Source organism: Aythya ferina, assembly GCF_964211825.1.
Source record: "Aythya ferina genome assembly, chromosome: 11".
Taxonomy (NCBI): Eukaryota; Metazoa; Chordata; class Aves; order Anseriformes; family Anatidae; genus Aythya; species Aythya ferina.
The window spans coordinates 20,355,764-20,371,175 of NC_140307.1; the positions used below are offsets into that span (position 1 = coordinate 20,355,764).

Below are 15,412 nucleotides of genomic sequence, written 5' to 3' on the forward strand. Positions count from 1 at the left end.
TTTAGGTGTGATTTGTTAAAAAAAAATGACAAAATCAGATATAAATGTTATTTTTAAATTGTATAGGTTATACTATCAGTGGCTTTGAATACTGATGTGTTTATGTTATACTTTCCTTTTACTAACTGTATTTGTGCTGGGTTGTTTTTATATGTTTTATGTAATTTTGTCCAATTCTTTCTACTGCATTTTAAATTTTTCACTGTTAATGAAAGAAAAAGACTTTAGCCTTACACTAGAATTAATTAGATAAGAACGTCAGTGTGGTAAACTGCAGTTTAAAATAGGATTTACTAGGTATTTTGATAGAACTAATTTATCACATACCTTGATTCATTTTATTTTGTTTTGTTTTTAATTGTTGTGCATAAAATACTGCATGGATTTGAAATAATCCAAGTTTACTTGCAGGTGTTTATGTTCCATGCCAAGAATTTGATCTTATGTCTGTTCTAGTTTCCTGCAGTTTTCCTGTTTGAAATCAAGAAAGAAAATCTCCCATAACATTAGATCATTGCCACCAGTCTTTGTCAGAGATTCTGATCCCTCCTTATACTGATAGCACCAGTATATACTATACATTTTCTTTAAGACTAAGTTTTTTTCAACAAAACATTCTCAGCAGAAATATTTAGTCTGTGTGTAGAAATTTCTATTCTGTTCTGCTATCAAACTGTCTGCAAATAGTATGACTTAACTGACTTCTCTCCCATTTTTACAGTCTTGTATTGGGTCAGATCCAGAAAGCAAGCGTGTGCTCCTCAGATTTGGTGCCCAATGTCCCTTGGTCTCCTACTATCTGAAGAAGCATAAAATTGATAATACAGTTCCATATTCCTTGACTTGCAGAACTGATTGTACTGAAGTTTACAAACTACCATATCCTTTTTGACTCCCAACCTGTGTTTTATTTTAAGACCTTGCTTCAAAACGTTTTGCCAAATTGGTTTTAAATCAGCTGAGGCAGGGAGGAGAGGAATGAGTTACAGAAGTCTCACCAATTTATTTTGTTTCCTTTTTCTGTTATGGTCACAATAGCTGGGACAGTTTTCTCTTTTCTAGACTGAGACAGACCACAGTAATGCAGACAATCTCAGCAAGTGGTTTACCCAAAAGAGAGAAACTTGGAAATGCAGAAACAAGATTTGTTTGGTTCTTCATCTTGTTATTCCTTTAACCTAACGTGATTTAAAGTGTCTTAAGTAAGACTGCACTTCAACTTGGTTACTTTATTTTACATGTGTTAGATTTTAGGGGAATAAAGCTGAGCAAGAAATGTAAATCAAACCTCACAAAATGTAATGAAGCTCTTATCATATCTGGATTCAAACTTATTTGTTCTTATTTGTTAGACTTGGTTCTATTATGGCCCTGAATTGTCCTCTTTGGATCCAAACATCTATAAATCTTGAGGAAGTTTTGAGTCTGTTCTGAATTTGGACATATTTCTGCCTCACATTTGTCTTTCTGAATGTAGAGAAGATTTATGTGTTGTGTAGTACAGATATTCAGAGCCCTTTGTGTTTATATCTTAAACTAAATGGTTTCAGAATCAACAGTTTCCTAATTAATTCTATTCTTTTCCTGATGTATATCAAATTGTTCTACCTAGACAGTGTTTGGTGATTTTAATGAAGATTTACTTGAGTAAACATTTTCAGACATTTTTTGGTGGGAATTCTCAGAATTTTGATTTTCTGTATAAAGAAGCGTTTGAACACAACATCTTCAAGAAAAACTACTTCTCCGCTGCTTTTCAGGGTAGGATATTCAGCACGGGGAAATCACAACTTAAAAAATACTGTCAAACCTCTGCAGCTTTTGTTAGAACAGGGCAACTCCTATTAGTTCAGTGTATTTAGGTGTCATGTTCTGTATTATGGTAATGTAACTTCACTGGTTTCAACAAATCATAATACTGAAGAATGGAAAACATTATTTTCAACTTTTCAGTGTGTTATTTTTATATTTGTCAAATTCTTTTTACAAACTTTACAATGATAAAAATGTAAAACTTGTTATTAAGCTGACTAATGGGATAAAAGGAAAATTTTAGACTTCTTGTGAAACCGATTGTTTTTCTCAGCAGATTTTAGGTAACTGTTCACATTATGAGTAGAATTCTGTCTAAAAATAAGTTGTGTCCACTTCTTTATGGGTTGATTGAGAACAGAAATTTCCACACCATTCTCCCTTTAATGTGACCACAATGGGCAGTTGTAACTTTTGTAACTTGTCCATTTATATAAAAAGAATAAATTAGCAAATTAGCCACCATAAACTGTTAGTATATCCAGTTTTGCTGACATGTTTATTGTAATTTGCAATATGCATGACGTTGATTTGCAAAAATGTTCCATTTTCTTTTTTAAGAGTATGAGTTATAAATTCATGAATCATGAGAAAGCAAAACTGTAATAAAACTTAGAAGTTGGAAACACTACAAAGTACATCTATGTCATCCTTAAAAAAAAGGGGGGGGAGGGAGAGGGAGAAGGTTGAAATTTTTTGTAGTTTGATTAAAAGCCTAAAACCTTCCATTTCACTTAGCTAAAAGAGAATAAAGTCTTTCATGCCTTTACATAATGAGCAAAAGGCATCTAATGAACATGTCGTGAAATGTCTAGGAAAAAAAAAAACTAGAACAAATATCTTAATGTTCTGAGCAGTGCATTAAAATTACACAGCATAGAATTTCATAAAGTAAATCCAAAGTCTAAAGATGTAAAAAGTATTTTTAATGTTTTGTTTTAGTAGTATGTATTTCAAGGAAAGGAACTTATCTCCAAAAGCACATATTGGAATTAAAAGTGGCCCCTAATGAACACCTAATGAACAAACAAAGGAAGCCCAAAAAAAAAAAAAAAAAAAAAAGAGGCAGAGAGAGGCCTTCACAACCATAAAAGTAGAGTTCCAAATATCATCCCTCTTACAAAATTTTTCCTGAAAATAGGCTGCAGAGCACAGAAGTCAATTCTGGAAACATTATAACTATGAAATTAAGTGCAGTAGAGTCGGCACTTTCAAAAATAATAATAAACAAAATCAGGCAACAACTTTATTCTAATTGCATTTAAGAAATTAAAGACCACCTATGTAGAGGGGGAAAAAAAATCTCATTAGTGGAGCTACAGTAGATAGTTGAGATTCAAACTCTGTTAACCCAACCCCTTAGGCTTGCTTGAAAGAGCTTACAAAGTCTTTGTCATGCTCTTTGTGCCAGAACAGAAGTATAAAATGTGCACAGGCATCTCAAGTCTTCCAGCTCCATCGTGCTATGGTAAGTTCATGTGCATTTCTTGGCACATCATGTCCTCGCAACATAACTGTGCCCTGTACCACAGGGAGAAAGGAGGCCACCAAGAAGAGGTTGTGTGAGGCTGCTAGTTTAGTGTAGTGCTCATAAATCCCATAAATCATTACATTTTTATGTCCATAAAATTTTATTTAACCAGCTGATGTATGTCATAGAATTCATCTTCAGACATGAAATCTCAATTTGTTATCACTAACTATGCAGTAGCTTATTTTCAAAGTATCAAGAGTTTTGTGATAGAAAAGGAATTTTCTGTAGCATCTTCAGACAGCCTATGGGTCAGAGGAGCAGTGCTTCAGAACCGGTTGTCTGGTATTTCTCCAGAAAGCACTGGAGCCTGTCCATCCAGCCCCATGGAGCTCAGTGGTACTCTTGCTGTGAACTAATCAGCCTTTGAGACTGAGCCTGGCTGCTTAATCTGCACCCCCTAACAAGTTCTTACCAAAAATCAGCTTCTTGAAGATAGCACCCTGAAATGTCATCATCAAGAAAGTTAAATATCTTATGAATTTCAGACAAGACAATAAATTTTGGAATTTTTCAACAACAGTGAGAGGCCTGTAAGTCCAACTTCTGAAGCCACTTACACTAGCCATCATATTCCCTCTAGAGGAAGCATTGAAAATCAGTTCCAACAGTGCCCCACTCTCTCCCCATTTGCCATCATCAGGTTATAGATCTTCAGAAACAAAAGCTTCTCAGGCTGCTTCTCACTTTTTCAAATGGATTTCTGAAGGGGAGGGGGAAAAAAAAAAAAAAAAAAAAAAGAGAAAAAAAGTCTTTTGAAAGCCTATCATCAGTTTTGCTGCTGATACTGTTGGATTTGCTCTACCAAGAGTTACACAGGAATTTAACTGAATATCTCTTTAGAGGGTCCATGCCTGACTACAGCTGACTTTATAACAGCTCAGTAGGTACTTTTCACTTGATCTTTAACCCTTTGTCTTCCAATATTTCTCCTTATCTTTGGCTCTGATGAAGTTTGTGATTCAACTGTGGAACTTTAACTTTATCCAAGTTCTGTAAATCCTTGCTGGACTCTTCTGGTTCTGATTTTAGCTCCTGTTTCCTGTTCATTTTTTAAACACAGCTATGAAAGAGCTAAGTGTTTCTAAGGTCATAAAATTAGGTTTAGACCTCCTTAAGAACTATGATTTGTGAAGCTGCTTAAAAGTGGCTCACTAAATTCTTCCTCAGGGATAGGTTCTTGTAAAACCGTTGTCTTAATTCTTTAGACAGATACATGGACAGGAAGGAAAAAGTTAGAAGGCAGAGTGGATGTTCATTGGGAAAAAAACAATAGAAAACTCTTAAACATTTAATACGAATGATTTAATGTTATTGCTACTGACACTTGTCAGTGAAAACACACACACAACACTCAAAGTCAGAGCAGCTTAGCCAATATTAAATATGTGTATGTCACATAAGAGACAGGTAAGAGTCCAGAAAATGTAACACAACATGAATTAAACTTTTTTTTTACATGAAATCCCGTAAAAATAAGGCCTTCAGTAATAATCATCAGATACCACAGTAAGAGTTTCATACACACCTGCTTCAGTGGTACCTGAACAATTAATTTGGATAAAAACAAAAAAAAAACAAAACAAAAAAACAAACAAACAAACAAAAAAACACTTCTCTTATAGAACATATTTTTATTCCCTTCCTGAATCACACACAGCTTGGGTGGAAAGAAGACAGCTGTTTGGGCACTAGTGTATTTCAGTTTGAAGTACGTCTAATCTTTATTGAGTTATTTGAGCCTTGTGTACAAACTGCGGAAAGCCATGCTTTTGAGGGGAGATTTTTTTCTTTTAATATTAATGTCTGATTTTGGCCAACAAAGTAGAGCTTAGGAGACAACAGAAATTCTCTAAACGCATTAAACTTAGAATCCAATAAATACACCAAATACTTCAGTATAAATCCTCATCTTGTTTGTTGCTTCTGCAGGAACACTGCTACTGGGAATCAATCTCAAGCATTTTATTTGGCAATTAGTTCTCAAAAGCTTCTTAGTGTCTACTTCTTTGTTAGCTTCAAGGTTGTGTTTTTTTGTTTGTTTGTTTGTTTTGTTTTGTTTTGCTTTTAATCCTTTGTGGTTTTTCCATTAGTAAGTCTTACACATGAATTTGGCACAAATGTCTTAATTACATTTTTGTTTAATTAAGACTGGAGACAAGTTAGTCTTACATGCAAACATACTATGTGTTATCCTATGGGATGAACCATTTGCTAGGGAGTATGAGCTGGGGGGGAATCCAGGTTCTGCTGAACTCAATGGCCAGATTTGCTGAGACTGTAGGAAAGGAGGCTCTAGGACGTGTTCATCCACAGGCTTTAGTGGTAAAACAGAAGTGGCTAACCTGAGGGAAAAATATCTGTCCAGATTCCTAGTGTATTGATTACAACATGGTCTTACAATCTTAGCGTGAATGTTGCAGTCCCGTTGAAGTGGATGATATTACAGAGGTGTTGAGGAGTCCTTGACAGGACAGGGGCAGATTCTGTCTCCTGGTAAATGCTGTGCTCTTGTTATAGGCTGTGATGGGGGTCTAGCATTAGCTTGTAGTTAATTACTTTGATCCAAGTCCCAAACAAGAGGGCAGAGTATAGGAGAGAAGATCAAGCACACAATTAGTCGTCTGTGTTTATTTTGTGTTATTGAATCTTAGAAGAACATTCAGCAAAGAATAGAAAAGCAGAGGTAGCGCAGATGTGATGGCAATATTGCGTAGCAGCACTTTCACTGCCCATCCTGTGTACTCTGGGAAAGCCTATCAGACTAGGCTGCATCACAGGGAGCAATATGCATGAGTGTTTTACATTGTACTGCTTTCTGTATTGCAGACTCAATGTCAACTAGCCTCTTACTAATACCTAGGCTTCCATTTCAAAATTAGCATTTAAAATATAATCTCATATGCTGTGAGATTCACAGATTTAGTGATGTCAAGCCTTGCTTGCCTGGCTTTCATGCTATACATACGATGTAAGTCCTTTGTAGTTCATTTTTCTCACTGAAGCATTGTCACAAGGATCAGAAAGAACTACTTGAGGCCTTTCCATAACAGAATTGATTTGCATAGTATCTCTTTTTAGAACAAGATAAATCTTGTGAATGTTGTGCTGTGTTTATCTTTTGCTATATCTAGTTGGGATTTAGTACACAGATAAACTTCCTTCTTAGCTGAAAATGCAAACCTTTCACTTAACTGAAATTGTAGCACAGCAGTTGCTCTGACATATCAAGATGTTATTAAAGAGCCGCATGGACTCAGAGGAATTTCAGAAGGATTACACTGAGTAAGTATACAGTAGTTACTAAAATAAGAGTTGACATTCATATCATATTAATCTAAAAACTAATGATCCTGAAGGTGCTATGCAAGTCATTACTATATATTAGGTTGACATGCGTGTGTTTGTGTATCTCGAGTCCAAGAGAGCAAATGTCAAACATAAAGTCATGATCCCCTCCCATCAAGTGAACGATAAAGTTACTCTCCTTCTATTTGGGAGCATGTTCCTACATACAAGATATTTGCTGTCTGCATTATCATGATGAAGAAGTACATGTCAATGGGATTAAGATAATGCAGAGTATTAATATGGCACCAGGCAGTGTCGTTGCACTTAGATGTCTGACAGTGTTTCCATTCCAAATCCTTTTTGGAAAGGTTTAGAACCCATTTACTGCACAGTAAGATTAAACCCACAATTGAATGAATTACAGGCAGACACTATAGTAAGATGAAATCACACCACTGATAATCACAGCTTGTGCTTAAAGCATGCATCACCTCCGCATATAGTCTCTGACATTTGTTTTTGTTAGTTTTCCATGTGTGCGTGTGTATACTATTTCACATTATTTTAGTTGCAGAAAATGTAGCTTATTTAGACTGAAAATACAGGTAGAGTAGTTATTAAAATGTATTACAGTTTTTAATTAATGCAGCATTACTGCAATACAGTTATTAAAATACAAATCTTGAAAGACATAACACGTTTAGATGTTGGAGCTTAATATGCAGAAATTGTTATCCTAAACCTTCTTGCTTTGTTGTTAGGAAACTACGAATGTCCTTGCTGCTTACTTTACACATTGTTGCTATATCATTCTCATGCTATTTTATGTATTTATTACTAATGTATAAAAATGTCTTCAAAAGCAAATAATAATAAAAAACAGACACCAATTCATTCTTTTTAAAATTTATTTAAAAAGAAATGATTACTTCCTATTGGTAATTAAAAAAAAAAAAAAAAAAAAAAACCTTTAATTTATATACTCTGAATACCATAAATCTTTCAATTAGTTATGTCTCAATTTTATTTGCAGATTACAGCAAAAGTATGGCAAAAAATTGAAGCAATAAAAAAGGAAAGGAAATAAATTAATCAGAAGTTCAGAACGTTTGTTTTTATTCTTTTATTATTGTGCCAGTTTGTTTATGAGAATATCATTTATAAGATTCATTGAAAAGTGCTGCAGCCCAAAAGCTTGCCTGAATGTTTTTGGGAAGGTTCCATGATTGTGTGATATGTTCAACTTGAAAAAATGAATCCTTATTCTTCTCATAGACTGAGCTTCCACGAATACAGCTGAACTAAAGTTTAACTCAAATATATGAAGGAGTACACTGCTTTTATGACAGGATTATAAGGAGAGACTCACTCAAACTAAGGACTGTATTTATTAAGACCAGTGATAATAAGGCCATGGCATTATTTTTCTTTAAAATCTCCGCGGTTAATTTGAAAATTCTTGAAGATATTTAGCTATTGTTATTTGATTTTTGGAGTCCTGTTTACAGATTTGGTTGCACATACAGCACATCTGCTGTACATTACAAACAGGCTACAAGATACTACATTTCCATCAATAGTATTAGTGAATGTCTTGAGATTAAACATTCCTGTAGTTCTAGATCCTGTTCTCTTGCTCTCCTGTTTCTCTTATCCCTTGCTCTTGTCAAATATATCTTTTAACTGTCTTCCCTCCAAATTCTGTCTCTTCATTTCTCCTCTTTGTGTCTAGACCCTGTCCTTTTCCTCTTGAGTACTTGATTTGCTTGATCTAGAGCATTCTCTGTTCAATTTTTCTTGATTGTCAAAATACAAAAAAATGTTCTCTAGTAATAGTATTACCATTGTATGTCCCCTCTGACATTCCTGAAAAGACCTGGCAGTCTACACTGGCTGTGTTCAAATTTGGCAGAGTCATCTCACAGAATTAGTAGCCTCTAAGAATTCCTATTTGGCCTGAATTAGCATGGGTAATGTCCAGAGGATCTCTTCTGAGAGATCCCTAATTTGATGCAGACTTCTAGACATCCACATGTGCTTAGCATCATAAAAATGTGCAGAGGGACAAATCTTGTTATATCTTTTATGGCCAAAAGGGTTATGACATGAGCAAAACTCCTGCATTCTCATTGTAGATGGCACAGAAGCGCAAATTAGTGTGGGCACAGGAAATTAATCTTGTACTTAGAAGCATGGCTAGAATATTATTGGGGTATCTTAACATACAGTCATCTCTTTGGGTAATCATAATTATTTCTCCTACTGAGGAGATGGGCTATGAATAGTGGATGTTACACTTCAATGCATTGCAGTTATAATCTTGAGACTGCTAGTAACTTCCTTAGGCACTGCATAAAATAGGGGAGAGAGTACAGTTTGTCAGAAATAAGTTAATGATACTAACTCTTGGTCACACCTACTTAACCGTTATGTAGTACAACTGAGTGAATTCTCTCCTTAGTTATCCCTTATAAATTTTTTTTAACATGGTGAACAAGTTACATCTAATCCTTTGTAACAGTCTTGCATGAAAATGCAAATTCATCCACAGTATAGAGATGCACGGCTAGGATTGAACAATTAAAATACAGTATTTGGACAACTCAGCCCCAAACTTTGTTTCACTATTTGTTCATTCATTTAGTAGGGGGAGGACGTTGTATCATACAGCTCACAGATAGCATTGATTTTCACTTAAAACTTTCATATTAAGTCACCCTTGTACCACGCTACAGAAGAATATAGCTAGGAGGAACATTTTCCTGCTTAACATAGTGGGCTCCTGATGTTTTATTTGGCCTGCAGGTGCTCCTCCAATATTACCATTAATTGCAACAGAAATCATATTTGAGACTAGCATGAAACTTGTAATGTTTAGCAAGGTCCTTCCATTGTTTTTTTTTGTTGTTTTTGTTTGTTTGTTTGTTTGTTGTTGTTGTTGTTTAATTCCTTAGTTTGATCTTTCATCTTTACAGGATTCTATAAACAGAACAACATCCAGCAGCTGAAGTGAGCAAGCACTGAAAACTCTGCAAACACTTCAAGGTTCCTACCCTACAATAAAATGTTTCATTGTTCCACCTGGTCTTACTTTTATTACAGAAAAAGGAAAAGAAAATACATCTGCTATAACAAATTATTTCAATTTCAGTTTTCTGTGTCAATAGTTTTTTGTAAATGAATGTTTACACTGAAATCTATTTTTAGTATTGGGAAAAAAATAGATCTTAGTGTTCTTTTAATCACTTCTTCAGAAATGTATTTTGATAATAGCAACTGCTCACTATAATAAAAAACAGAGAAGGCTTTCATTTACTGTGGCATTGGAAGTCCTGCCAGTTCTAAATGCCCTACATAGTTTCTTTAAAAAAAAATTATGTTCTTTAGGCCTCAACAAAAACCAAAGCTCCTCTTCCAGGTTTGGTAGCAAACAGACTATTATTCTCCAATGCTAACCTTTGGACATCACTTTGGTAATAAGCTTTCTTAACATTTTTTAGGAAAGTATTCAGCTTGTCAGTAGGCACCATTGACACAGTGCAGCCACCCCATCCAGCTCCAGTCAGACGTGACCCAACGGCCCCAAATTGCCTAAAACAAAATAAAAAAAAATCATGAAAAATAAGCCAGAAGGGAGTAATTGGTCATATATTAAATTCCTATAGAAAACTAGTGAATACTGGACTCAAAATACCTCTGTGTTATCTGACTTGCTGAAATTCACTTAGTTGTATATGATATACCAACAATTTGTATTTACCATTTTGGACAGAAAAAATCTGTCACTTTAAGATGCAATGTAGTCATTTCTGTCAATTCTATGATACTGTCTTTTACAGTGCTTCAGCATCAACTGTTTTAAAGATCACAGTACAGCTGAGATGAAGAAAGCAGGGGAAGAAAAGGGATTGTGTTAGCAACGTTCATAAGACATCAGAAGTGAAAACAATACATGATAAAAACAACAAAAGAGGGTTCATAAACTTAATTGCACAGGATGTAGGCATGCAAGCTATTTTCCAATGTGGCAAAGATGAATAGCTCTATTCTTCCAGGGCAGATCTAAAACATGCTGAAGATTCACAGACTTCTGCAGGACTACAGAGAGTGCTGGTCAAGAAAATAAGAGTTCGTAAACTCATTTTTTTAAAGAAAAAAAAAAGTCTTTTGCACTCAAACATCTGTTTATGCTGAATGGACAGAGCTAGGTATCTATCTTTAGAGGAGCCACATGAACGTAACAGACTTACAGCAGTAGAGGTAAAATAAGAATATAGTCTCAAAAGAACAAAATGCCTTTAATAATGGGGGCAAAGAGAAAAAAAATGATAAAGAAAAGACATGAAATGATAAAATCATTCCCAGCCTCAAGATACTGGCCTGCTAGAAGTGTCCTACAGCGAATCTCATGCTGTTACCATGCAAGATTCAGATGCCACCTCATTAGAATTTAGATGAATTACTTTCATTACTTTGCTTGCCTGTGTTCCTTATCTTTAGTTAGATTTAGAAGGAGTAGGAAAATACCATGTAATGAATTTCTTTTGGATGGTTCAGAAAACTCATTTGAAATCTTAATCCTCATGAGAGGTCTAATCAGATTTGCAACAAGTATTTTTTTTATATGTTTTCAATATCCATGCATTTGTGACTTACTAGTCATAGAATCGGTTTTAGGAAGGGTGAGATTCATGTGAATAATGTATTAGAAGATGACAGCTCATTCTGAGCAGGCTGTTGTGATTTTTTGCATGTACATTTTATGTTAAATGAGTCTGGTATACTGCTGGGTAAGAACAAGTTTAGGTCGTATTTCAAGCAAGTATTTACATATGTGTTTCATTCTAAACATGCTTACATATCTTCTTGAATAGAAACACTTTCTTCAGTGTCTGTGTGGTGCCACCCTGCATATTGACTCGATTTTATGTTCCTTCTTTATTTCCTGTTGGTGTTTTATTTTACTTATGATTCCTGTAAGCCACTCATTCTCTGATGCAATTTTTGGTTGTTTCTGGCCCATGGAGCAACCTCCTAAAATGAGCAAGATACAATCCAGTCTCAATTGCAATCAATAGGGAAATTCCCATTGACTTCATAAAGCCCAATCCAATTTTCAGAGTGGTAAATCAACTGTCTGTGTTCATCTGGTCTGTTACCTCAGTCAGAATTTTGTATTTCACTTGGTGTCTGGCTTTTATTTTGGTGGGCAACTGAAATCCCCTTAGAATTGTTCTGAACCTTTTATTGATTTCATAATTCTCTGCAGTCATGCTCATGCCTCATTTTTACTGAGTCATTTTAAAATACTTAGTTGAAATAAAGCGTAAAGTAGGCAGAAAATGTGCTTGTTTCAGTGCTGAAGTCACTGTGTTTCAAAATACTGTGGCTAATGATTTCAAATGTGGTGGTACGATTAGGTGCTCAGGGTGTAATGCTGAGGAACTTGGCATTTTGACAGGCAGTGCTGCAACACCTGAAAGTTAGGTATCTGAGATTGAAAGAATTCAGAAGTGAGCACCTAACTCTGCTGATACTGGAGGTGTGGTTGGTGCATGGGAAGTATCTAGGTCAAACACAAGGAAGTGATTTTGGAACAGGTCTGAAACTTTTTTTCATTGAGTCTCAGTCAATTCAGTCCTAAGCTAGGACTTACTCTTCTGGTAAAGTGGGATTCATAACCAGACACTCTCTTTGTGTGCACCAGCATCTAAATTATGCATTTATGAAGAAAAGAGCAGTAAGCAGACAGTCATTTTTTCGACAATCTTGCAGACAGAGCACTTACACAGTGAGTGACATGGATTTAACATGTGGGAAAGTATGTACACTACCTGGGCTATAATGCACCCATAAGCAAAAGTAACAGAGGGGTTAGAAGGAGCACGTTAAATAATAATAATAATAATAATAATAATAATAATAATAATAATAATAATGAAGAAAAGCAATGTATGTCTACAGTTCAGTGTTAGAGGCACTTGGTGCTGAGTCTTGGGGTCTGCTCCTCACTTCCTTATGAGCTTACATACCTTGTTCCAGTATTCACAGGACAAAGAGAGAATTGTGAGTCTGTGTGTGTGTGTGTGTGTAAATGAGAGTGAAAACATGAATGCTACAGCAAAGAAAAGATTAAGAATGGAAAGATCAAGAATGAAAGTTGCACAGTTTGTATATAGAAGTGATAGGTAAGACAATGCAGTATGACATTTTGAAAACAGTTCTGTTGTGAGAGATGAAAAAATCAGCAATATTGTTAATTTGAAATACTCAAAATTATGAACCACCTATTCAGGAAGTACAGAATTAACATGAGATTTAAATATAAATTGGGGGTGGTGGTATGGTGCATACTTCTGTTTCATAACTTAGTGTGCATTTGAGTAACATATTTAAGGTTTTTTGGAGCTGCAAACTTTTTCATTGGTTTTTGTTTGTTCATTTTTCAAACTATACCATGAACCTGTCCAGGCCTTGCAGCTTTAGGAAAATCATCAGTGATAAGAGTCTTGATAAAATGCAGTTGTCTCTGTATCATAATGTGCCTGGATGTAATATAAAAATTGCATTTTAAAAGTGATCAGAGAGGATTCAGCCATCTTCGTGTGGCTGGTAACACAAAAATTATTGGGTTTTATACCCCCAAGATATGGAGAATAAGGGAATGAAACTTATTTGTAAAATTCAGGGACTCAGGGAGAAAGTACCTCAGGAATTTGGGAGCTCAGTTCCAATGTTTTGTTCCTTACCTATTTAGTAAACCTCTTGTGTTTTAAAAGGCTAACAGGTAAAATGGCTATTAATAGCATGAGAAAGGTTAGAGAAAGAACAAGTCTTCTGTCTTTGCAAAAAATAAAATACTGACCAACTGGTGGTTACTCTTTTCAGCACTACAAACCACAGCAAGTATGGATCCCTTTCTTTCTTGGCAGATGCTGTACAGTAAAACATAAAGATCTAGGCAAAACAGAAAACATCTGGATATGCAGATTATTCTTCACAGTTTAAACCTTGTAAGGAGAGAACAGCAGTAGACTTGGGCAATTCTGTGGAATGTATTTTTGGAAGGGCTTTTTAAAGTTACAGGGCAGCTGTATATCATTGTAAGAAAAGAATGTAATTTATGTAGTTCCTGGCCATTTCTATAATCACATCAGCCAAGTTTTCCTAGAGTGACTAGTGATTTTTACGTGCCCTAGTTTTTTAATGCACAACTCAAGAAAAGTTTAGAGCTTTTTTTCCCCAATAGTTTTCAAAACTTATGCGCTGGATTAAGCTGTATTCATCTCAAATAGTTATACGCTTCTACAAATCTAATCATAGCACTAGAAAAATCATTCATGAATATGAAACTTCTGGAGAAGGATGTATTTCTCAAGAAATATTCTTAGTGGGACAAGACTGTAAGGAATAATGAACTAAGAACTTATTTGCTTTGTGCAATGAATATAATAGAACAGTTACAATCATTTAAAAATACCAATTAAAATTATTTTGCTCCACTGTGAAGCATAGTTATGTTCATCATACTAGCCATAGGTGCTTCTGCTGGCAAGTTAGAAACCTGAAGTAACATGGGCACACACGTCACTCTTTTTCTTCACTATTTTTGGTCCATGGAACTTTCAGTTCTGATTAATTTTAATTCAATTTAGTAAAATCCTAACTGTGTGCTCCTTTCCTTCTGGTTCTGTGGCTATGTCTATGCTGCTGCCTATGAGTTAGTGTCACGATACCAAAGCTAGCTCAGAGAGTAGCAGCTGCCTAGCTGTGAAAGCAGAGCTCAGCACAAATCAGAAACAGAGAATTTCCATCCATGTGCTACGCTTCATGCTGCAATACACTGCTGCTAGCATCCATGCCAGTTTATTCAGTGTAGCACAGGTAACTCTATGCTGTAGTATAAAACTTACTAGCTTATACCTATTTATTTTCCTCTACTTGAAACAGGGTAGTTATCTCTCAGCATTTTGGAAAAGCAGCCCTTTTAGTATGACTCCAGCTGCATGCCCTAAGTGCAGACACTTGAAATGGCTAGTTGCTTCTGCAGGGCGCAGTCATCGGGTACTTCTGACTAAGGCATCAATGCTGGGTAGTTACTGTAACTAAAAATAATGCAGATGTTAATTTGCAAGGTTTTTCCTCTGTCAATGGGGTCCCAAAAGAGCCTGCTGGTACCTGGCACTGAATCAAGACTTTGCAGGTTTTTTTGACTTGTTTGCTTTTGAAAACTGAGTGGAGCATAGTTTTTGTCTTCAGCTGTCTCCAGAGCCAGCTCTCCCTTCTCTCACGTGGACAGATGGTTCCCCTCTGAGTAGCTGGGACAACCTTGCTAGAATCACTCCACTAACTGAGGGACTGTCGTAGCTTACTCCATTATGTGATCCAGTAAACTGAATGTGGCCTGTGAGTTACATATAGGATTGGCTCCCAAGAGAAAGAGCAAAAATTACATTGTTAAATTACTATCAGATTGTCCAATGGGCTTCTCTGTGATTTATCACAAAACAGCATGTGTATCTCATATGCAAAATAATCCGTGAATGTCCAGAAGTCTTGCATTTGGTTTTTGAGATTGTAGTTTTCTGGCTTCGAAGCCATTCCATCTTGTCTGCAAAATTAATGAGACTAACCTAGCTTATTAAATAATCATCTGTATCATACTGTATCAATTTACAAACCTGGTAAATAGGTATTACAACTTACTAAATGCATACGACTATAAAAGTAAGAATGCATATGGCACATTGCCTATTTGTAAAATTCATATTTTTGTTA

The 15,412-nt window shown here is 35.4% G+C and overlaps 2 protein-coding genes across 8 annotated transcripts in view; one reads left to right on the forward strand and one right to left on the reverse strand.

Moving 5' to 3' along the window:
* FAM227B (family with sequence similarity 227 member B) overlaps positions 1-9,661 on the forward strand; it is a 92,742-nt gene extending 83,081 nt beyond the window's left edge. For both annotated transcript variants that reach the window (XM_084532918.1, XM_084532919.1), the window contains 3 exons: positions 722-878; positions 6,552-6,628; positions 9,610-9,661. In XM_084532918.1, coding sequence (XP_084389044.1) covers positions 722-878; positions 6,552-6,628 — 234 coding nt within the window. In that variant the 3' untranslated portion in view covers positions 9,610-9,661. The remainder of the gene's footprint in view (positions 1-721; positions 879-6,551; positions 6,629-9,609) is intronic.
* GALK2 (galactokinase 2) overlaps positions 9,526-15,412 on the reverse strand; it is a 53,571-nt gene continuing 47,684 nt past the window's right edge. For all 6 annotated transcript variants that reach the window (XM_084532911.1, XM_084532912.1, XM_084532910.1 and 3 more), the window contains one exon: positions 9,526-10,225. In XM_084532911.1, coding sequence (XP_084389037.1) covers positions 10,018-10,225 — 208 coding nt within the window. In that variant the 3' untranslated portion in view covers positions 9,526-10,017. The remainder of the gene's footprint in view (positions 10,226-15,412) is intronic.